At 41.7% G+C, this 22815-nt stretch overlaps 1 protein-coding gene across 4 annotated transcripts in view; it reads right to left on the bottom strand.

Annotated features, from left to right (window-relative positions):
- The window catches only part of DDAH1 (dimethylarginine dimethylaminohydrolase 1), a 180613-nt gene that overhangs the window by 119925 nt on the left and 37873 nt on the right, over positions 1-22815 (bottom strand). For all 4 annotated transcript variants that reach the window (XM_067467786.1, XM_060773859.2, XM_067467788.1 and 1 more), the window contains exon 2: positions 13566-13697. Coding sequence is in view for 2 of the 4 variants with exons in the window: in XM_060773859.2 (XP_060629842.2) it covers positions 13566-13586 (21 nt within the window). In the remaining 2 variants the exon portion in view is untranslated. The remainder of the gene's footprint in view (positions 1-13565; positions 13698-22815) is intronic.

The following is a 22815-nucleotide window of genomic DNA, read 5'->3' as shown; positions in this document are numbered from 1 at the left end:
CACACGTGAAGAGTAACAATGAGGAGCCTCGGTACCAGATTCCATCTGATTTAGGAGCAAAGCAGGAACAGCTCTGGTTAATACTGGGATGGGGGAGGGGGTGGCCAAGGTGTTATAGACTTTATTTCAGAGGCAGTCAATGGTAAACCTCCTCTGAGTATTCTATTGAGATTCAAATGATGTATGGTTGCCACTTCTCATCCCACCCCCAAAGACTGATTTCTCTAATAGATTGCTCTTGCATATGGGAGAGAGACTCAAGATGACCAGTATAAGCATGCTGCTGGACGTTGGACCTAATACACTCTGCCAGGGAATCTACACAATTTTGAACATAATGTGACAGAGGGCAAATATATATGCTGTGCTCCACCCTGAGTCCCCTTCGGGGTGAGAAGGGCGGAATATAAATGTTTTAAATAATAAATAAATATTCATAAATATATGTAGATTATTTTCCTTGATCTGTGCAGTATTTCTGCCTCTTCAAGAAATAGAACAATCACATGTGATTGGAAAAGACACAAATATACATCAAATGTTAGTGTGTAATATGGTTGGAATAATAATCATCATCATCATCATCATCATCTTTATTTTATACCCCACCACCATCTCCTGTAGGGACTCGGGGCAGCTTACAAATAGCACACAATGGTGCCATGCAACATATAAAATACAATATATCAGAATTTAGGCCAATAGCATATTTAAAACCAGACATATGAAATTAGCAAGAATAATCAATAAAATATGACAATAGCCATTGATTAAAATATCCATACAATCAAGTAGTTGTGACTGCATAAAGAAGCAGCAGGCAAAGTGATGCTCCAGGAAAACATGCACTTCTCCAACAATTGTATTTATAGCTTCTAACCATTGTTGGATTCCTCTAAAATGTCCCTTATCTGGAGAAAAGAATGAGTACATATATGTGCAAAAATGCCAAACCCCACAGGATACCCAGATGTTAAGTGTTTGATGAAAGGTTATACGGGCCTCTATATTTCTAGTTTTCATTAAAGCAAGTTAAAATGGCTGATGGTTTGACAACTCACAATTCTCTGTGCTGAGGTTATGAGAAGAGGCACATTGGAGAGGCTCGTGACAAGCACAGCAATTGGATTTGCACGTCTTCTTCCACTGATTTGTGTTGCTCTGCACAGTACATATAGGTGATGAATATATTAGTCTGCTTTAAACTGAGTAGGAGCATCCATCCATCCAATCCACTGCCTTCTACTCTGACTGGCAGCAATTCACTAAAGCTTGGGGTAGAGGGAGCTCCACTGCTTGGAATCTTCTCCAACTAGAAATGCAGAATATTGAGGCCTGAATACAGTTGATAATCCTAAGTACAGAAGATCCACAGAAACATCAGAACTTGCTTAAATCTTGGGTTACCAAGATTCCATTGAATCAATGAATCTGCTCTATTTTGGGGGAACATTTCGGTTTCAGTCTTGATTTGGAAGCAATGGAAAGAGTATTTTCTACCCCATGTTCCTCCTCTATTTTCCTTTTAAAGAGAATTGGGGCATATATACTTACCCTATATAATTGTGTGTAAGTCTAGAAATTTTAGACAAAAAAATCAACCTCAAAAACTTGGGTCAACTTATCTATGGATTAATGTGAGTGCTGTGTCCTTAGATGTATATGCCTCTATTACATATGAAACACACAGTGGGAAGCTTGCTACATAGATATACAGTAACTCATTTGATAGGAGTCATAGACTAGAATTTAGACTTCTTCAACCTGTAACCCTCCAGGTGTTTTGGATTTCAGCTCTCAGAATTCCTGACCATTGAACAAGCTGGCTAGGGCTTCTGGGAGTTGGAGACCCAAACATCTGGAGGGTGGCAGACTGAAGAGACTAGATATGTGTTCAACTGGAAGGCCTGAACTCCATCTCCTTTTAACATACCTTCCTGTGCAGAGATTTATGTCCACAATGTACAAATGCTATAACATACATCTTTTTAATATTCATTATGACATGCACTTAATTTCTTACTTAATTTCTGTGCTGCAATTTTGAAAAATCATCCAAATAGGTATAAATGCAGTTAAAAACAAAGATAAATAAATAAATAAATTGAATTGTTACAATTCACTTTTAACCTGGCAATTTTTTAACTGTTTAACTGTTTATTATGTTATTATTTTAATTGTTTTTAACTGTTTTTATGATGTTAACCACTTTGAGTCGCCCAAGGGCTGAGAAAAGCGGTATATAAATGAAGTAAATAAATAAATTATAAATAAATAAAATTTGAATTTGCCATCTATCCTGTAAATATTAACTTCCAATCTATTTCCACAATTCCTGATCCCAGCATTTTTTTCCCTTTTAAAATAGGATCTAGGATTTAGACATCTTAGCAGACCACAGTCAACAGTGTGATGGGGCAGCTAAAAAACCCAAGGAGTTACAGGCAGCATCAATTCCCCACTCAGCCATGGAAATCTACTGAATAGTCCTAGGCAAGTTGCATGCTCTTACCTTTTGAGGAAGGCAATGGCAACCCCTCTCTGAACAAACCTTGCCCCCCCTCCCCCCAAAAAAAACCCAACCTCTGGGATAAGTTTATATTAGGGTCACCCAAATTCAGAAATGATCGGAAGGCCCACAACAGCATCAATTAAAAGATAACAATACAAAGACTAGTTTCTGGTTTAAGATGCTCTTCAGAAAAAGTCTCACAGTAAGCCTGGCTTTTTGACTGTACCCATTACTTCCTTGTTATTGCTGCCAGTGTTTATTTTCTTCTGCCTCTAGGCTGTGTGTGTGTGCGTGTGTGTGTGTGTGTGTGTGTGTGTGTATTTCCCTTCACTTCTTTCTTGCTCAAAAAGGGCAGATGAGGCAACAACACGAATGAGAAAGACTGGCAGCGGACTTCATCTCTAGGGCATAAAACTCAGCAAGTAGCTGATGATACCTATCTTGAAATGATATATCCCATTCTAGGTTCCCTTTCTTGAATCGCACAATGCAGGTCAGACACAACCTTGAACCCTGTGAAGATATTTGGTTTCTGTCCAGAGTTTAGGATATTGACTTATTTAAAAAAGGAAATGTTTCTCATTCAACAGCATGAGGCTCAGCTCAGCTCAGCCCTTCAACCATGAAATATGTACAGTATTTCCAACTACCTAATACAGCTACATCCCTGTAACTGGAAAAATAATTAAAAATTAAACTTAAACCACATAGAATGGTATCCTTCTATAATGTATAGCTGTGATGTAGAAACACTATTGTTATTTGGGAAATTGGAATATAGGGTATTGTTTTATTTTATTTATATCCTGCCTTCTCTCTTAATGCTAAGAAAATGTGACGCCTTTTTGCAATGTCTCCCACATCATGGTGGCTTCCATACACAGCACAGGCCTTTGACAATATCTTTAACTCGCCTTGTGGAGTCAATTTCTGGTACTTGTTCCTTCTTATACCTGTGCCTTTGGACATCCAACCCTTCCAATCCTTGTTGCCTTAATCTTTGCCCAGTTTGTCCTTCTAACCAGAATATTTATTCCATTTCCCTTTCTTCTCCTTATTCTCCTAACCATCTCTTCAATCTATCATTTGGCTCACATGAAATGCAACTAAGGATATGTATCTTCACTTGAATGTATTTACTATATTTTGTCTTTTTCTTTAATACCCTCTCTTAGCTTCTTCCTTCTTGATCAAAACTTACCAACCCATTTAAAATATGGTAGTGGTGATGTACTAGAGTCAATAATCGTAGGCCATGCACTAGGAAACTTGTGGATGTCCCCTAGATTCAGACTTATTTTGCAAACAGAACATTCAAATTCTCTAGCTTAACCAATGAAAGATCTTTCTACTTGGACAGTGTTAATACTCTGATCCAAACTGGAGGCACTGAATCAATGCTATGTTTATCATCAGGCAATCCTAACCACAATTGTGGTTCATACAATTCATAGCACTTTTTGGAGTTCAGATGCATGGGCCAGAAAGTGGCCTAAAGCGTAAAGTACTTCCAGAAAATAGCCCAGCAGCAATCATGTTTATTTTGGGAAACTAATGCACAGTACTTTCCCCCACTGAGGTGATCTCTATTTTAAGACGATAAGTAGCTGGAAGCCAGAGTGATGAGGTCAAAACATTGTATCATCCATATTCATATCCTGAATTAGTGGTTCACACATTGCTGTCAAGCTGCTATTAGTCATCTGAGGTATCTTTGCAAGCATGATCTGTCCCTGGTCAACGGCACTTCCAAAAGCAATAATGAATAAACCAATCCTAGCCTTAGAAACACATTTAGTGGCTTTGGAGTCCATCTATGCTATAGGTGGCTAAATAAGTTTTCCTCACATGTCAAGATCTGCTCTGTTCTGTTTGATAAATATGCCAAACATCCTTTACACAACTTATTTTACTTTCTAATATATTGTGATAGCTCAGAGTAATTACTTATACATGGATTTTTGAAATATATTCTCATACAACTAATGGATTGGATCTATATTTAGTCATATCCAGAGCCAAGAGTAATAGACACCATGCAATCAATGAGATCTAATTTAGTCAATTTAAGTTTGACAAGATACAAGAAAATCAATGGAAGAGATGCTGATTAAATTACACCCAGTTAATTGAACTTTCTACTGTTCTGTGCATGGCTATGTTTAAATCCAACCAATCATTTGCAAGGGATTAGACTAGATGGTCCATATAGTCCCTTCCAACTCTATGATTACTTGGTGAGTGGAAAAGACACATGACTCAGAAAGGATTCAGTGACAGAGCCAAAACGTGTTTTGGTGTTCTAAACAAGTTCCTTTCAGAAATAGTTCAAGAAACAAAACATCTCAAAAACAGATTATAAAAATAAGAACATGCATTTGCTTTCAAGCATATAAATAATGTTGTTTTGGTGATATACCATAGAATCATAGAGTTGGAAGAGACCTTGTGGGCCATCCAATCCAACCCCCTGCCAAGAAGCAAGAAAATCGCATTCAAAGCACACCTGACAGATAGCCATCCAGCCTCTGTTTAAAAGCTTTCAAAGAAGGAGCCTTTACCATACTCTGGGCAGAAAGTTCCACTGCTGAACAGCTCTCACAGTCAGTAGTTCTTTCTCGTGTTCAAGTGGAATCTCCTTTCCTGTAGTTTGAAGTCATTGTTCCACGTCTTAGTCTCCAGGGCAGCAGAAACAAGCTTGCTCCCACCTCCCTATGACTTCCCCTCACATGGCCATCATATCTCCTCTCAGCCTTCTCTTCTTCAAGCTAAACATGCCCAGCTCTTTAAGACGCGCCTCATAGGATTTGTTCTCCAGACCCTTGATCATTTTAGTTGCCCTCCTCTGGACACATTCCAGTTTGTCAACATCTCCCTTCAATTGCGGTGCCCAGAATTGGACACAGTGTGACTCCAGGTGTGGTCTGACCAAGATGTGTCCTTGACTTCCATGGAAGAAGAATTGTAAGGTAAAGGTAAAGGTTTACCCTTGACATTAAGTCTAGTCGTGTCTGACTCTGGAGGTTTGTGCTCGTATCAATTTCTAAGCTGAAGAGCCGGCGTTGTCCGTAGACACCCCCAAGGTCATATGGCTGGCATGACTACATGGAACACCGTTACCTTCCTGCCAGTGCGGTACCTATTAATCTACACACATTTGCATGTTTTCGAACTGCTTGGTTGGCAGAAGCTGGGGCTAACAGCAGGAGCTCACCTCGCTCCCCAGATTCAAACCTTTTGGTCAGCAAGTTCAGCAGCTCAGCAGTTTAACCCACTGCACCACCAGGGGCTCCAGAAGAATCATACATGAATTAAATAGATGGTAAGTAAATGAGTAAATGAGATGTTTATGGAAAATGCACATACTAATTTATTTAAGAATGGAGAAGCAAACCAGGTTCAAATATACCTCTGCATCTAAATAGGACAAATCATGGACGAACACAGAGAGTGCTCACTAATGCTTCCTCTTCATCTTGGAAAGAAGTGACAAGTGGAGTGCCGCAGGGTTCCGTCCTGGGCCCGGTCCTGTTCAACATCTTTATTAATGACATAGATGAAGGGCTAGAAGGCATGATCATCAAGTTTGCAGACGACACCAAATTGGGAGGGATAGCCAATAGTCCAGAGGACAGGAGCAGAATTCAAAACGATCTTGACAGATTAGAGAGATGGGCCAAAACTAACAAAATGAAGTTCAACAGTGACAAATGCAAGATACTCCACTTTGGCAGAAAAAACGAAATGCAAAGATACAGAATGGGTGACGCCTGGCTCGAGAGCAGTACGTGTGAAAAAGATCTTGGAGTCCTCGTGGACAACAAGTTAAACATGAGCCAACAATGTGACGTGGCGGCAAAAAAAGCCAATGGGATTTTGGCCTGCATCAATAGGAGCATAGTGTCTAGATCTAAGGAAGTAATGCTACCCCTCTATTCTGCTTTGGTTAGACCACACCTGGAATATTGTGTCCAATTCTGGGCGCCACAATTCAAGAGAGATATTGACAAGCTGGAATGTGTCCAGAGGAGGGCGACTAAAATGATCAAGGGTCTGGAGAACAAGCCCTATGAGGAGCGGCTTAGGGAACTGGGCATGTTTAGCCTGAAGAAGAGAAGGCTGAGAGGAGATATGATAGTCATGTATAAATATGTGAGAGGAAGCCACAGGGAGGAGGGAGCAAGCTTGTTTTCTGCTTCCTTGGAGACTAGGACGCGGAACAATGGCTTCAAACTACAAGAAAGGAGATTCCATCTGAACATGAGGAAGAACTTCCTGACTGTGAGAGCCGTTCAGCAGTGGAACTCTCTGCCCCGGAGTGTGGTGGAGGCTCCTTCTTTGGAAGCTTTTAAACAGAGGCTGGATGGCCATTTGTCAGGGGTGATTTGAATGCAATATTCCTGCTTCTTGGCAGGGGGTTGGACTGGATGGCCCATGAGGTCTCTTCCAACTCTTTGATTCTATGATTCTATGATTCTATGATTCTATGATTCTATGGTTATCTGTGTACCATAGTTGGAAACTACATTTAAATGGCAACTGCAGTACTATTTTCTAAGTTTGGATCTAACAATAAACTATGGTGTTGCTGAGAATAACCACTGAAATCCTTCTTAATGCAGAGGGCAGGAGTGGATATGACCATTGAACTATGACTCTAGTGACAAGGATTTGATTCCCTGCCCATCCATAAAAATCAATTGGTTGACAACTTTCTCAGCTTCAGAAAGAGGCAAATGCAACCCCTCTCCTAATAAATCTTGCCAAGGAAACCCTGTGACAAGAGTCACCTTAGGGTCACCATAGGTCAAAAAGTACTTAAAGGCATGCAACTACAACACCATTATGACTGAAAATAGCACATGCCATTTGACCTTTCTTTTTGAGTCCCAATATAACTGCTTTGAAACTCCAAAAGTGAACCACAAAGCGCTCAGTGTAAAACTTTATATGCAAAATATCAGTGAGGCTTATTAAGTTCTTCCTAATTCTCTTTCCAATGAATCCAACAGCTTTATGGAGTGATGAACAAATTGCAAATCATGCTCACAGTCATTATTAGAAAAGCTGGAAGTTGTGTAGAAACAACTAGAGGAAGAAGACAAAGTGGAAAAGGCAAAGATGAAATATCACCTACATTAAAAAAAACAAGCTTAATATGAGAATTTATATAATATTTTCACTCTGCACTGAAATCTCAGTCAACAAATGACCCAATCAAAAGGAAATGATTGTTAGGCAGGCTGTTTAGAAAGCAAGAATTTGACTGTATTTATTAAGCAAATGCATTAGGCTCAAGATGAAAAAACCTCTAGGACTGCAATCTATTTAATATCCATGAAGTTCTTACATGACGTGCCTACACCAATACTTCATGCTCTCTGACAATCACATCCTATGTCAGAAGTAGAACTTTCCTAATGCCATGACCCCTTAATATAATTCCTCATGTTGTGCTGACCCCCAACCACAAAATTATTTCCATTGCTACTTCATAACTGTAATTTTGCTACCATTATGAACTGTAATGTAAATATCTGATATGCAGGATGTATTTTCATTCACTGGACCAAATTTGGCACAAATACCCGATACACCCAAATTTGAATATTGGTGAGATTGGGGGGAGGGGATTGATTTTGTCATTTGGGAGTTGTCGTTGCTGGGATTTATAGTTAACCTACAATCAAAGAGCATTCTGAACTCCACCAATGATGGAATTGAACCAAACTTGGTAAACAGAACTCCCATGGCCAACAGAAAATACTGGAAGGGTCTGGTGGGCATTGACTTTGAGTTTTGGAATTGTCACTCACTGACATCCGGAGAGGACTGTGGACTCAAACAATGATAAATCTGAACCAAACTTGGCATGAATATTCAATATGCTCAAATGTGACCAGTGGTAGAGTTTGAGAAAAATAGACCTTGATGTTGCTGGGATTGATTGTTCACCTACAGCATTCTGAACCCTACCAACAATAGAATTGGGCCAAACTTCCCAGACAGAACCCCTATGTCTTGAAGGGACTCACTGGCATCAGCCTCCCTCCAGCCTCTCACGCTCTCCCTTGCCCCGCACATGCACTCTCCCTTGCATGTGCTGATCACACTCTCCCTTGCATGCATTGATCATGCCTTCTCTCCCCTCCCCACTTGGAGCCACAAAAACAGCCTTCCCCTTGGCTGAGAGGCCAGCCAATCACAGCGAAGGAGAGCTTTTGGTAGATGGATTTGCTGACTGTTTCCAAAAAGGAAGAGAAGGACAGGCGGAGAGATCTTCAGCCTTCTCTGCCAAAGGGGTTCCTAAGTCCATCAGAAATATATGTTTTCTGATGGTCTTTGGCGACCCCTCTGAAACACCCCTGCAACCCCCTCAGGAGTCCCAACCCCCAGCTTGAAAAACACTGCTGTAGAATTATTGCACTTTAACTGCCATTGCTGAATGCTACAGAATCATAGGAGTTGTAGTTTTATAAGGTCTTTAGTCTTCTCTGCCAAAGAGTGCTGATGCCTCGCCAAACTACACCTCACATGATTCTATAGCATTGAGACATGATGGTGAAAATGGGATCAAACTGCATATACAGACAGTGCAGATACACTCACAATCAATAATAAGCTGCTAGGATGTTGCCAGCATAGATCACAAAATATGTGATTCAAATCCGATTTCAACACAATGGTATCTTCCTGAGTTGAGCTCCATGTGCGCAGCACCACTCCATACAGAGGCAGAGTCCTTGCATTCCAATTCATGACATCATTAGGCTCCATTCATCATCATGCACAGCAATCCACCCCTAAATCCACCCTTGATCCTTTTAGTATTTTTAAGTCATTTCAAACTCGATGATGACAACAGCAGCAGCCGTCACAGGTCAGGGTAACCATTCTGAAGTAGGGCTTTATTATTACAGCTGCAGGACTTGACCCGAGGCCCTTGCCAAGCGGTACACCCGATAGAGTGAGAATTCCATTCAGGACCTTGACTGGAGTTCTCCTGTTACTTGAGAAGATGCTGTTCTTGGCTGCGCTTCATGGGATGGGAGGTGAAGGTGTAAAGGGGAAAGAGCCCAGACATGTTAACATCCTAGCTGTCGACCGCCCCTGCTCTAGCCGTGAAGAGCTCAGAGCGTGAAAGGCTTCGGATACGAAAGAGGTTTTATTTCCTCTTCCCCAGGAAGGAGAGGTGTCACTACGTGCCAGAACTGTTTTCTTTCTTGCCTCTTATATTAATTCTTGTGTCCCACTGGTTATAAAATGAAAAGAAAAGCATGAATTTTGCTTCTCTGTACAACACTGTCTTCATTGAATTCTGAGGGGTTTCTTGGGCCTGGGAACAGAAGTGTTTTCTTTTCGCTGAAATATAATATTCTCATATTACTTTGACTGACAATCCAAATAATAAATAGATTGTATAAAGAAAAACAGCATTTCTGGGTTATGTCAAGAGGCCTGAGCCATTGACAAAGACTGACAGCATGGGTGGCTTTGAGTTTTCTGGGCTGTATGGCCATATTCCAAAAGCATTCTGTCCTGAGGTTTTGCCCACATCTGTCAGGCATCCTCGGAGGTTGTGAGTTGTGTTAGAAGCTAGGCAAGTGAATTTCTCAGAATAAGAAAATTTCTTGTCCTAGGGTAGGTAAACGTTTCCCCTCGACATAAAGACTCATGCTCATCTCCATTTCTAAGCCGAAGAGCCACCGTTGTCCATAGATGCCTTCAAGGTCATGTGGCCAGCATGACTGTATGGAGCATTGTTACCTTCCCACAGAAGTGGTAACTATTGATCTATTCACATTTGCATGTTTTTGAACTGCTAGACTCCCTTTCAGGTGCGGCTCAGGACTTCATGGCCACCATGGCAACCATGGGCCTGTCCCAATTAGTATCTGGTCCCACATATAGTGCCAGACATAAAATGGATTTGGTTTTTTGTCAGGGAAGGGAAGAAGGTGGCGGGGTGGAGGAGCTGACCATCGCTCCATTGCCATGGACTGACCACCACCTGATTGGGTTTAGACTTATTGTGCCTCTTAGCATCTGCAAGGGTGGTAGATCCATTAGAATGGTCCGCCCCAGGAGACTTACGGATCCTAATGGCTTCTTGATGGCTCTTGGGGAGTTTCCCACCTCCTTGGCAAGTGACTCTGTCGAGATGAGATGACTAGGGCAATTGATACAATTGCTCCAGAGCGCCCCCTTTCGAGTAATCGAGCTAAACCTGCTCCTTGGATCACCCCTCTGTTGTGTCAGCTCCACTGGCTGCCGATCCAGTTCCGAGCACAATTTAAAGTGCTGGTTTTGACCTATAAAACCCTATACGGCTCCGGCCCAGTGTACCTATCTGAACGTATCTCCTTCTATGTCCCACCTCAGAGCTTAAGATTTTCTGGGGAGGCCCTGCTCTCGGCCCCGCCTCTATCACAAGTGAGGCTGGTGTGGACAAGGGACAGGACCTTCTCAGTGGTGGCCCCTCGCCTGTGGAACTCACTTCCTGGGGATATTTGGTCATCAACATCCCTCCTCTCCTTCAGAAGGAAGCTGAAAACATGGATATGGGACCAGGCCTTTGGGTAATCTGGCAGACTGACAAGGTAATGACGACCAGAATTTGAAAAGAACTATGGTAATGCTGAATGGACTTATGGATTTTAGAACTCGGTGAACGTTGGCCACTAGATTGGCTTTTAGTTGTTATTATATTAATTGAATGTTTTAACTTGTGGTTATTGTTGTTATGTATTTTATCTGTTGAATTGTTGGCCGCCCTGAGTCCCCCCTAGGGGGTTGAGAAGGGCGGGGTAGAAGTGCCTGAAATAAATAAATAAATAAATAAATAGGCCGGCAGAAGCTGGAGCTAATGATGGGTGCTCACCCTGTCCCGCAGAATCAAACTGCTGACCTTCTGGCCAACAAGTTCTGCAGCTTGGCAGTTTAACTTACTGCACCACCTAGAATACCACTTGAATAGCACTTGAATAATCTTTCTCTTCCTGTCATTGATCTTTTATATGATCTCATCAGTTGAAACATATGGTATTCACACACACCATCGTGGCAAGGTTTCTAAAAGGGAACAAAAGCATCTATCTCTGTCCCTGATTTCCTCCTCCCAGATATCCTAAGAGCTCTAGAAATCTCAGCGTTGTTCATAGTCATGCATTCCTGAGAAGCTTGCACAGTGAGCAGCCAAAGCTGTTTGATCTGCCTTTGGACACCTTCCAACCGATACTTTGGATTTCATAGCTGCTTTATTGCATTTCTCATCTTCTCAAAATTGCCATTCGACACACTTTTTAATACAACAGGAGAATTCATTTGAACAGACCAGCTCTGCATGTGTCTAGTGATGTTCCTGGCTGATGGTACATGAGGAAAAAAGCGACGGCTTTCTGGTAACAAAACTCTTATTCATATTGCGCTTGATTCTTTGAAGAGGCCACCAACTCCAGCTAATCCCTGTTCTAAATTGTCAGGTTTTGCCAACATTATGACTATCAAACATTTATAAGAATCACGCCTCAATATTAATCTGAAACTTTTTCCAAATGCCAAAGAAGAAGGGGAACTAAGGACAAAAATGCAAGTAATGGCCCCACAAGTATTATTCACGATGTCAAAATGATTGAAGAAAGACCACAAGGGAGGAGATGCTCAGCACTTCTCCTTCCTACTGTTTCTCGGTTCAAATGCCAGTTTGAAAAACAGCAAATTAGACTTTGAGTCCCCACATGGATAAAAGAGTGCTTGGAGAGTAAAAGCCAGCACAGAAATGCTAGAAAAATGAGTACAGTCATCCCTCTATTTTCATGGATTCCAGTATCTATGGCTTGAAAATACATGCATGTGTGTATGTGTGTATGTATGCATGTGTGTGCGTGTGTGTGTGTGTACCGCATATATATTCAAAAAATAAACATTGATTTTGCCATTATAGATAAGGGACATCATTTTACTAGACATTGTATACAGTATAATAAGACTTGAGCATCCATGGATTTTGGCATCTATAGAGGTCCTAGAGCCATACCAAGGGCCAGCTGACTGTATATGCTGCCCCGTCTTGCTTTATTTCACCAATAATGATAACCAAAATAAGAATAGATGAGCACTGTATCCTGATGCAATTTCAAGCTGGCATTCATTTCTACATCCATTGAATATTGCAAATACATACCCACCAGTTAACATGTACACATAGAGCAGTGGTTCCCAACCTTTTTTTTAAAACCAGGGACCACTCTATAACATTGGTACCAAAGGGATTACGAAACAGTCAATTTAGATTCAGTTTGGTTATTCAGGGTGTTGGTTCAGAAAATTGCATTGGATAGATCACATCAGCTCTAGTTTCTGATATAGAACATATGCCATTCAGTAGTCGCTATCTGCTCGCCCACAGAAAACCATAATTAATAATCTAGAGTTGATGTGGTCTACTCAATTCAATTTTCTGAATCAGAACTCCAAATAACCCCAGGAACAGACCAAGGTACCCTTGCTTCCAGGTGCCATATGGAACAGCTCTGCTCAAGGGGAGAGAGGAGGAAGAGAAGCAGCAGCAACTTGTTTTTGCACCTTTTGTGGGTAGTCAGCCTCTCCCCTCCCAACATCCCCATTGCCTCGGCACTATAGGAGGGTTTCGTGAGACCAGTCGCTCTCATTGCAACAGTGAGGCTGCGGACCATATTTTAGTTCTTGGGGACTGCTGGTGGTCCACAGACCACAGCTGGGAACCACTGATGTAGAGAGGCTATGCAACAGGACCACTACACAAAACAGCCCCACCATGTTTTTCCCTAAGAGAACAATTCTCTAGGCATGTGTATGTCCTCCAGCATAATTCAATGGGCAACTTCCAACAGAATGATATTGGAAGATCTACACATGCCTACAGAGAACACTTTTTTTCCAGTTGTGTGTTGGGCAGTGGTGTGAGTGGCAGCAATTCATGAGTAATCAAATCCACAAATGCTTAATGTACAAATGTGAAAGGAATACTGTACAGAACATAGAATGGTTATTGGAAAAAGTTAAAACTGCTTACCTGGGTGTTTTCATTCTTCATGTATACTTAACAACAAAGTGCTTTGAGGTTTCACAATTTCTGCTCTTTTTCTTGAATATTCTTTTTTCTTTCTCATTCAAATATATTTCTTGCTGTATGATGAGAATATATCTGGAAAATAAAGCAAGGGGGGTTTGCCACTTGAAAGGATGAGAAGTGGTATTCCATTATGGAGGCACGGCAGTCTGCATAGCAATAAATGTGACTGCAACAGGAAACCTCTCACTAAGAACGATTCTGGTAGCTCATCTTGTTTGCCTAAAAACAAAGCCAATGTAAAATATTGAATTTAAAACAACAGCCACCACTTCAAGGAGACACTGCTGCCATCTAGCAAATTAGCACCTGTTTGTGATTTAAACAACCATTTACTCCCATAACAGCTAACAAGTAGACTTCTACCTTGGTCCATATATCAAACTGACAATGTATTGGGAATCTCACATCATTTATTTATTTACTATATTTATACCCTACTCTTCTCACCCCAAAGGGCACTCAGAGCGGCTTACAGATTATGGCAAAATTCAATGCTGCATTATACATACAATAATAAATATGACTTATAAAATTATAAAACAGTTCAAAGATATATATGCAATTAAACAGATTACAAACATAGTGCTGAGTCCCATGGTCATTATTCAAGCTGCTACATTCAAGTCGGAATCCATATTACTCTACTCCTCGAATGCCTGTGTGCAAAGCCAGGTCTTTAGCTTTTTCCTGCAGACCAGGAGAGATGGGGCCAATCTGATGTCACTGGTGAAAGGGTTCCATAGCCCAGAGGCAACCACTGAGAAGGCCCTGTCTCTCGTCCCCACTAGTTGCACTTGCAAAGGGAGTGGGACTGGGGGTAGGGCCTCCCCAGCAGATCTTAAAGCACTAATTGACTCATAAAGGAAGATACATTCAGACAGGTAAGTTGGACCAGAACCGTTTAGGGCTTTATAGGTCAAAGCCAGCACTTTGAATTGAGCCCAGTAGCAAACTGGCAGCCAGTGGAGCTGATGTAAAGGGGGCTGTATGCAGAACAACACATTTTATGTGTGGCCAAGACCCAAAAATAACATATAAAACAGCTCTATATTTAAGCAAAACAATACGTCTGAGAACCACATATGTGGGGCTGATCGGAGTAAATTGTATGGGTGATAAGGAAATATGAAGTATATACTCAGTTTTATCATATATTTATTTACTGTATTGTTATAAGTGTCTTATTTTAACTTACTACATAGAGTGCAATCATATCAAGCCTTGTTGTTTTGTTTGATATTGTGATATGACCTAAGGGCTAATCAATAAAATTACTACTACTACTACTACTACTACTACTACTACTACAGCTAACAAGTAGTGGGAAGCAAGTACTAGAACATGGTTGTCTGAAGTGATTGGAGAATTCACTCCCTCCCCAGCCATTCTAGGGGGTTCATAGGCTCCCTCTGCTGACTGCAGCATAGACTAACACAAACCCAAATCTAGCCAATGGTGAAAGATATATATTATATACCCACATCTTTTAAGGCAACACTCTTGCTTTGAGCTGCTTACCCTTGCTTGGATGACTGGAGAAGAAGGGATCTGAGAACCTACATACGTGAATCTATTATATGTATGTTTGTGTACTCACAAGCAGACAAAAATGGGGTCTAGATATATTGGGACCTGGATGATAGCAATGCTGTTGATACTCCCACTTTTGGTTTGGCCCCATCCACCACTTGTCTGGAGCCAATTGTAACTTTAGAGTGACAAAGTTTCCTCAGACATTGTAATGTTTGGATGTGCTTGCTACTGTTTCATAAACTTGATTTATGATGAAGTGAGAGAATAATGGAGTCCTCTAGGCCTTGGATCAGTTGCCCTGGGATATAGGATTTCAGTTGTCCTCAGCCTCCTGGATTCATGGCAGCCTTTGCAAAAGATGGCAGAGAAGATGGAAGTTTTCTATCAGCTGAAACCCTAGTGAAGGGACAGACAGGAAGGACTACTGCCTGATGATTACGATGCCTTTTTTAACATCACAGTGGTACACTGTGAGCCGCTTAGCTCATTATCTGAACGTTTCAATATGTGCCTAGAAAGAGGTCATTCTCCTCTCTCTGTGTGAAGTTGCTAAAACTAATTGTAATTCCCAGCAACATTGATTGATATAAAAGTACTGCAGTAGGACTTTTTGGCATACTGTTTTTATGAGCTTAAATAGATTCCTAGTGGGCTGCTGGCAAAATGTATATTCTCCTTTCCTTTGCCACAGCGCCCATTCTGGATTAAGTGAGTCATACATCCATGTGTATGCGCACAGACACCGGCAGAGAACAGATATTTTGCGTCTGTGCAAAGAAAAGGCAAATAGCACTATAAAAGCCACACAAATTGGCAGTGGATTTAGGAACATCTGAAGGTCTTCATATTTCTATTCATAGACAGGTATTCAAATTGAGGTGACCTTTAAGTTTGAACAAAACAAGAGTAGAAGAAGAGGGACCAATGGATAATGAGTTGGAATACTTCATCGCTTTGACCTAAGAAAGGAAGCCTTCACAGTTCTACTTGTGAACTTCCTGAAGGCACGACTCCAGACCGGCTTGGGAAAGTCTCCTCTTAGAAATGTTGAATAGCTGGTATGCATGAACATACTAAGTTATACAGACCTGTTGTCTAACTTGGTGTAAGGCTCATTTATTTGAGCAATGTAAACATATGAAGTGCTGAATCTCTGTAGTTGTCTCTGGTGGTCTCCACATTAGTGAAGATAGGGTGTGTGTGTTTGCACTGGGATTTAATCTGAACTTTAAGTGACCCACCAAATGCACACCGTGCTATTCCCCAAATAGGTTTAGCACCTTACACATCAAACAGAAACAGATTTTGGAAGAGGGGGGGGAAGCCTGGTACTCATGATTAAAGTAATTTAGAAACAATACTGATTTGACTGCCTGCTGGACGCTTTTCCACAACTGGGGTGCTACTACAGAGAAAGTCCTCTCTTACATGCACACCAGTTTAACCTTTGGGAGTTGTGGAGCACACAACCGAGCCCCCCACTTAGTGAAAGTTTATGAATTCCAGGCAAGCTTATATAGGAGAATGTGGTCTTTCAGATCTTCTGGCTTCAAGCTGTTTAGGACTTTATAGGACAAAATCAACATCTTTAACGGGGCTTGGAAACAGATTGGAAGCTAATGTCATTGGTTCAATACTGGGGACATATGATCTCTAAAGCACATACCACTCAACAGTCACTAACTACAGCTTCTAAACACATTGCAAGCATGTGATATTAGACTAGCCAAGAACAGTCGCATGGGTCGCTATGGCCAAATTTACCTAGACCAGTGTTTCTCAACCTTCCTCACGCCGCGACTCCTTAATACATTTTCTCATGTTGCGATGACCCTCGCCATAAAATTATTTCCGTTGCTACTTCATAATGGTATTGTTACTCCTGTTATATTCATAACTGATATCATGTAAATATATGATATGCAGGATGTATTTTCATTCACTGGACGAAATTTGGCACAAATACCCAGTATGTCCAAGTTTGAATACTGATGGGGTTGGTGGGATTGATGAGTGTTGGATTGATGAGTGTTGGCTACTTTGGCAAACTTTTGGAGAAGTTGGCATGGATATGGGATCCAGGATTCAGTCATTGGGGCCTACCAAACATTGGAATAATATGCGCATTGCATTAAGAGTGTGCCATGGATCATTTGGGAGTTGTAGTTGCTGGGATTTATAGTTCACCTACAATCAAAGAGCATTCTGAACTCCACCAACAATAGAATTGGGACAGACTTCTCACACAGAACCCCCATGACCAACTGAAAATACTATGTTTTCTGATGGTCTTTGGAGACCCCTCTGACCCCCCCCCCCAGGGGCCACAACCCCAGGTTGAGAAACTCTGACCTAGACAAAGATACTTTTGGCTACAGTAGCCCCCTGGCCTTCCAGTAGAAAAGCAATGTCAAAGAACATCTCTAGGGTGCAAATGTGTTCCTTCAGTGGGAGAACAAAACTGTATTCTCATTTATAGTATGACATCCCAATGAGAATCTTCTTCAAGGCCTCTTATTCAGCGGCTGCAGTCAATACACCTGATAGTCAAAAGCACCTGAGTATTCAGATGGCTGGGAAGGATATTAGTTTTTTAAGGTGTCAAAATACGAGTCAGTACATGGAGCTCAAGTCAGGCCATACTATGGAAGAAGAGATGGCCTGAAGCCCCTCTGGAGGACAGTAGCACTCTTTGTGTGAAATGTCTTGTCAGCTCAAACCAAGAAAGAAGTCAGAAAATTTCTATGCCTTTCAGACTAGTAACATGATTGCTTAATCCCCCCCTCCTCTCTACAAACTTAGCCATGCTTATGTTCCCTAATATGGGGCATTGACTAGACTGCCCATAAGATGAACAGAGTAAGAAGGTCAACAGATCAATGGAATCTCATACTCTCACGTACGCAGCTTAGAGGGAAAACATTTGATCATAACCCAGAATCCTATACTTGGTGACTACTGTGGCTGAGGAATCCTGGGGATGGTAGTTCATCCCCAAAAAGTAAACTTCCCAAGTTGTGCCTTTGCTGTCAGCCTTGTGGCCACCAGTATTCAACAGCATTTTTTAAAACGCCATGAACACGTGTTTCCCTGTCCTCCTCAAAACAGGATGTCCTGGTGTATAATCCACTATCTTGTGATGGATCCATGTATTCTGAGAGGATACTTTTCTTTCCTTGCTTTTAGCTCAATGGTGGGTCACTGCCAGGAATAAGCCTCAGGACATTTCATAATGGTACTCTTCATAATCCATTTCCCAACTTGTCTGCAGAGGTGTGAAGGCAGAGGGACAAGGTTTCCTCTCCAAATTCCACCACTACCAGACTTTTGGCAAGTGTTTACTGAGAAATGGATCTGTTTGGTTCTGGCAATGCAACTGTGCATTTGGGTGACAGAAAATTTTCATTAGACATTTTTCTCAGCTTTATAGTCACTTGATTGCATCACTAAATGAAACACAGAGGAATATGGCGACTCTATTTCTGAGATAGTAGCCATCCAGTCTAGTACACTAACCAGCAGTGGAAGCTGGACATATTTTTACAGCAACAAGTTCTTAAATAAAGGATTCCCCCAGGCAGGAATCAGTCATGCCTTGAAGCTACAAGGCTTTCAGTGCTAATCAAGATGATTAATTGCAACATTCACACTTACCTCCAACAGACAAGAGTACTTTCTCCTACCCTGGACCTTCCACAGATACATAAACCCCCTTTGCCTAGTTTCCAATATACCTCACAGCCTCTGAGGATGCCTCCCATAGATGTGGGCGAAACATCAGGCGAGAATCCTTTTGGAACATGGCAATATATCCCAGAAAACTCACAGCAACCCAGTACTTAAACCCCTCAGGAACTAAACTAGTGGTTCCTCACCTTTGATCCTCCAGGTGTCTTGGACACCTGCTTCCAAAAAAATCCCAACAGTTGGCCAAGCTGGCTGGGACTTTGAGGAGTTCAAGTCTCAAACACCTTATGGAACAAAGTTTGGGAATTACTTAACTAAGCAGCTTTCAAGATAGGAGTACAAGTTATGCATGGCTCAGGACCCTTTCTTTCTTTCTTTCTTTCTTTCTTTCTTTCTTTCTTTCTTTACCATATTTATATACCGACTTTTTCAGCCCGAAGGCGACTCACTATTGTGTTAGATCACTCAAATTCCACTTTAACTACCATGGTTCTGCCCCATAGTACCTGAGTAGAGCTATATAGAATTCTCATTTGGAGAGCTCGAGTTCCTCAGCAAACTACAATCTCCAGGATTCCATAGGGTACCATCAGAGCAATTAAAGTAGAATCAGGCATGCAGCTGTAACATGAAAGGGACCCTAAGAGATTGCCTGCAAAGTCTCAGAATTATAGGTTTTTGAAGAGGAGATTCTGAAGTGCTAAACACAGGGAGGAGGCATCTGGGTAGCAGAAAACTTCTCCTTTCAGCTGAGGTCACAGGAGGTGGGGCAGGGAAAAAAACCACAGCAAAAGTCGGGAAGGGTGGGGGCGTTTTCCTACCCAGACAGGGACTTAAAAGTGCTTAACTACGGCTGGACTGAGCCATTTGTTTCTCATTCCTCCCAGGCTGTTCCAGGATTACATGAGTCTGCAAGAGCACAATTTTTGCAAAGATTTCTTCTTTCAAAAAAAGCTCAACCTGGGCGGATGACAGACAAGCAAGGGACAGCCAACATTTCTCCCTATGTTGGTATAGGGAGAAAAATAAATTATTATTATATTTATTTATACCCCACCTTTTCCTCAACAAAAAGAGACTCTTGTGTACATCATCTATGGACGCATGGTAAGGAGCAGGGGTGGGGCAAGGCAAATGCATTGCAACCAACGTGAACATGAAACCACATGAAATTATTTTAAACCAGGCATCCAGCACTGCAGTCTAACCACATAAGATCTGCCCAAGGTCGCAGCAAGTCAACTGGAGGAAGTTCTTGAGAAACACCTCGAGGCTGTTAAAACAATTATTATGAGTTGTGATGGTACACAGATGGTACACTAAGTTTACAGGAGAAAAGGAGACCATGACAGACAGGGGAGGCTAGGCCTGATGTGTAAGAGGGATGGGCAAGGAACCCACACACACACACACACACACACACCCTGCCATCTGAACAGGTGGAGGACCAAAAGGGGACCCTCTCCGTGAGAGATAGTCATTGTGATGTTATCCCAAAATTAGAGGGGTGGGGGGTATGATGCACACAGCCTATACTCCCTGGTGATGCCACTGAATAGTTCTAACAGATAAAGGACAGTACATTTTTATTAAACCATTATATCTGTCTTAACACTAAGTATACTATAACAACCACTCCTCTGAATGTTCCCCCAGCAACAGCAAGAGTATCCCTCTGGGCAGTTAAACTAGGCAATCCCAATGGATGTCCCCTGACCCACCCACAAGAGTCTGCCTCCAGGGACAAATCAAGAATGGGCAACTTGGAAGTCCCTGAACAGACTGAGAAGTGGAGTGGGCAGATCAAAAGACAACCTGGCTAAATGGCGCTACCTAGAAGAATCCTCCACCTTGAGCGACTGTGGAGCAGAACAAACAACCTGCATCTGTATGCTTGCCCAAAATGCCCTGCCTTATGCACAGAGGAAGAATTGTTTAAAGCTACAGACAATGCAGTCACTGTTGCCTGTTTTTGGTCCAAAATTATTTAGCTGCTTGTGCTCCCTCTATCTTAACCGTTTTATGGGCCCCTGGTGGGGCAAGTGGGTTAAACCGCTGAGCTGCTGAACTGGCTGACCAAAAGGTTGGGGGTTCAAATTTGGGGAGTGGGGTGAGCTCCCATTGTTAGGCCCTGATTCTGACAGCCTAGCAGTTCAAAAACATGCAAATGTGAATAGATCAATAGGTACCACTTCGACAGGAAGATAATGGCGCTCCATGCAGTCATACAGGCCACATGACCTTGGATGTGTCTACAGACAACGCCAGCTCTTCGGCTTAGAAATGGAGATGAGCACCACCCCCCAGAGTCAGATACACCTAGATTTAATGTCAGGGGAAACATTTACTTTTACTTTTTTTTATGCAATGCTTTTGACATGAAATAAATAAAACAATGGGACCTGTTTTGTTGCTCTTCTTCTTCTTTGCATTACAGGTTCCTGAGCAGTTAAACTAATATAAACATAAATTTTCCCACCTTAACTGAACTATAGGAGTGCCCCCTTGGTCTGATTTAAATGGGATGCGGCCAATAAATCTTAGACCAGACAGATCAAGAGCAGGGTTCAGGATGTCCTTTTGCCTTTGTTTACTCCTGTCAGTCTCCTCTGCCACTGCAGCTTCTTCTCCCTCTGGGCATTTTTCAATCTGTTTAAAGGTATTCATTTATTTATCTCAATTATTTAACAATGTGTAAAATTGCAAACACGTTCAATGGCAATATGTTCCTCTTGCGTAAACCTCTCTGTTTGGCCCCATGCATAATGAAAACCCTGTTGAGTCCATAATAAAATCCAGAAATCTTTCAAGTCTCAGAACTGAATGTTCAAATGTTGTTGCTTGCTTCCTTTTCTAACCAGACAGCAGGAGCTGCCAAGAGACTTTCTGGGCGCACAGCCCCTTTCCATATTAATATAGGCGTGTTATGTATTTATAGCACTTTACCAGAGTTAGCTGAGGATTTGATCAGATGCTGATTGTCTTCAACTTAATTAATGATATGTGCGATTTCCCCTTTAAATGTATATACCCAGTGCTTATGATTCAAATGAAAACTTCTGTCTTACACCTAAGGAAGGTTTTTTAAAAGAAAAAGAAAAAAAAGAAAACAAATCAGAACTTAGTTAATCAATATACACTGAATGAATAAATTTCACTGTAATAAAAGCTTAAGGTGATTATATTTGGAAAACACCGCTTTGATTCACATGTCTATATATAAATTCCACGAGGCCTGCATAGTAGCTAGACACAGCTTGTAAAAGCGCAAGACATACACACAGTGCTCACACTTCACTGAACACAGTGTTCTGCAAGAATGAATTCCACAACATAAGCACGTGGTGTTAATATGGCTCAGTGTTGTGTAGTAGTTCCACATACACACCCCCAGCATGGACATTCTGTGCCTAATGGGATGTGGACAAGACTGGACACTGGAGGAGTGTCTGCTATGTTCTCATAGTCAAAGGGTCCTCCCACCTTAAGAGGCACAAAATGACCATGCTTCAGAGGCTTCAGTAGGTTGGACACTGGGAGGAAAGTCGATGAGAAGAAGAGGAATACCAACCTCAACAGTGTCCCAGAAAGGGCATGCACTGTATACCTTTCAACATTTCAAAATGAAAGCTGGAGTGCCTCTAAAGCAGTGTTTCTCAACCTGGGGGTTGGGACCGCTGGGAGGGGGTCGCAAGAGGGGTGTCAGAGGGATCACCAAAGACCATCAGAAAACATAGTATTTTCTGTTGGTCATGGGGGTTCTATATGGGAAGTTTGGCCCAATTCTATCGTTGGTGAGGTTCAGAATGCTCTTTGATTGTAGGTAATCCCAGCAACCACAACTCCCAAATGTCAAGGTCTATTTTCCCCAAACTCCACCAGTGTTCACATTTGAACATATTGAGTATTCATGCCAAGTCTGGTCCAGATCCATCATTGTTTAATTCCACAGTACTCTTTGGATGTAGGT

This window comes from Anolis sagrei, chromosome 4 (assembly GCF_037176765.1).
Source record: "Anolis sagrei isolate rAnoSag1 chromosome 4, rAnoSag1.mat, whole genome shotgun sequence".
NCBI classification, from domain to species: domain Eukaryota; kingdom Metazoa; phylum Chordata; class Lepidosauria; order Squamata; family Dactyloidae; genus Anolis; species Anolis sagrei.
The sequence above is the reverse complement of the archived record's forward strand: the minus strand, read 5'-3'. Positions and strand labels throughout refer to the sequence as shown.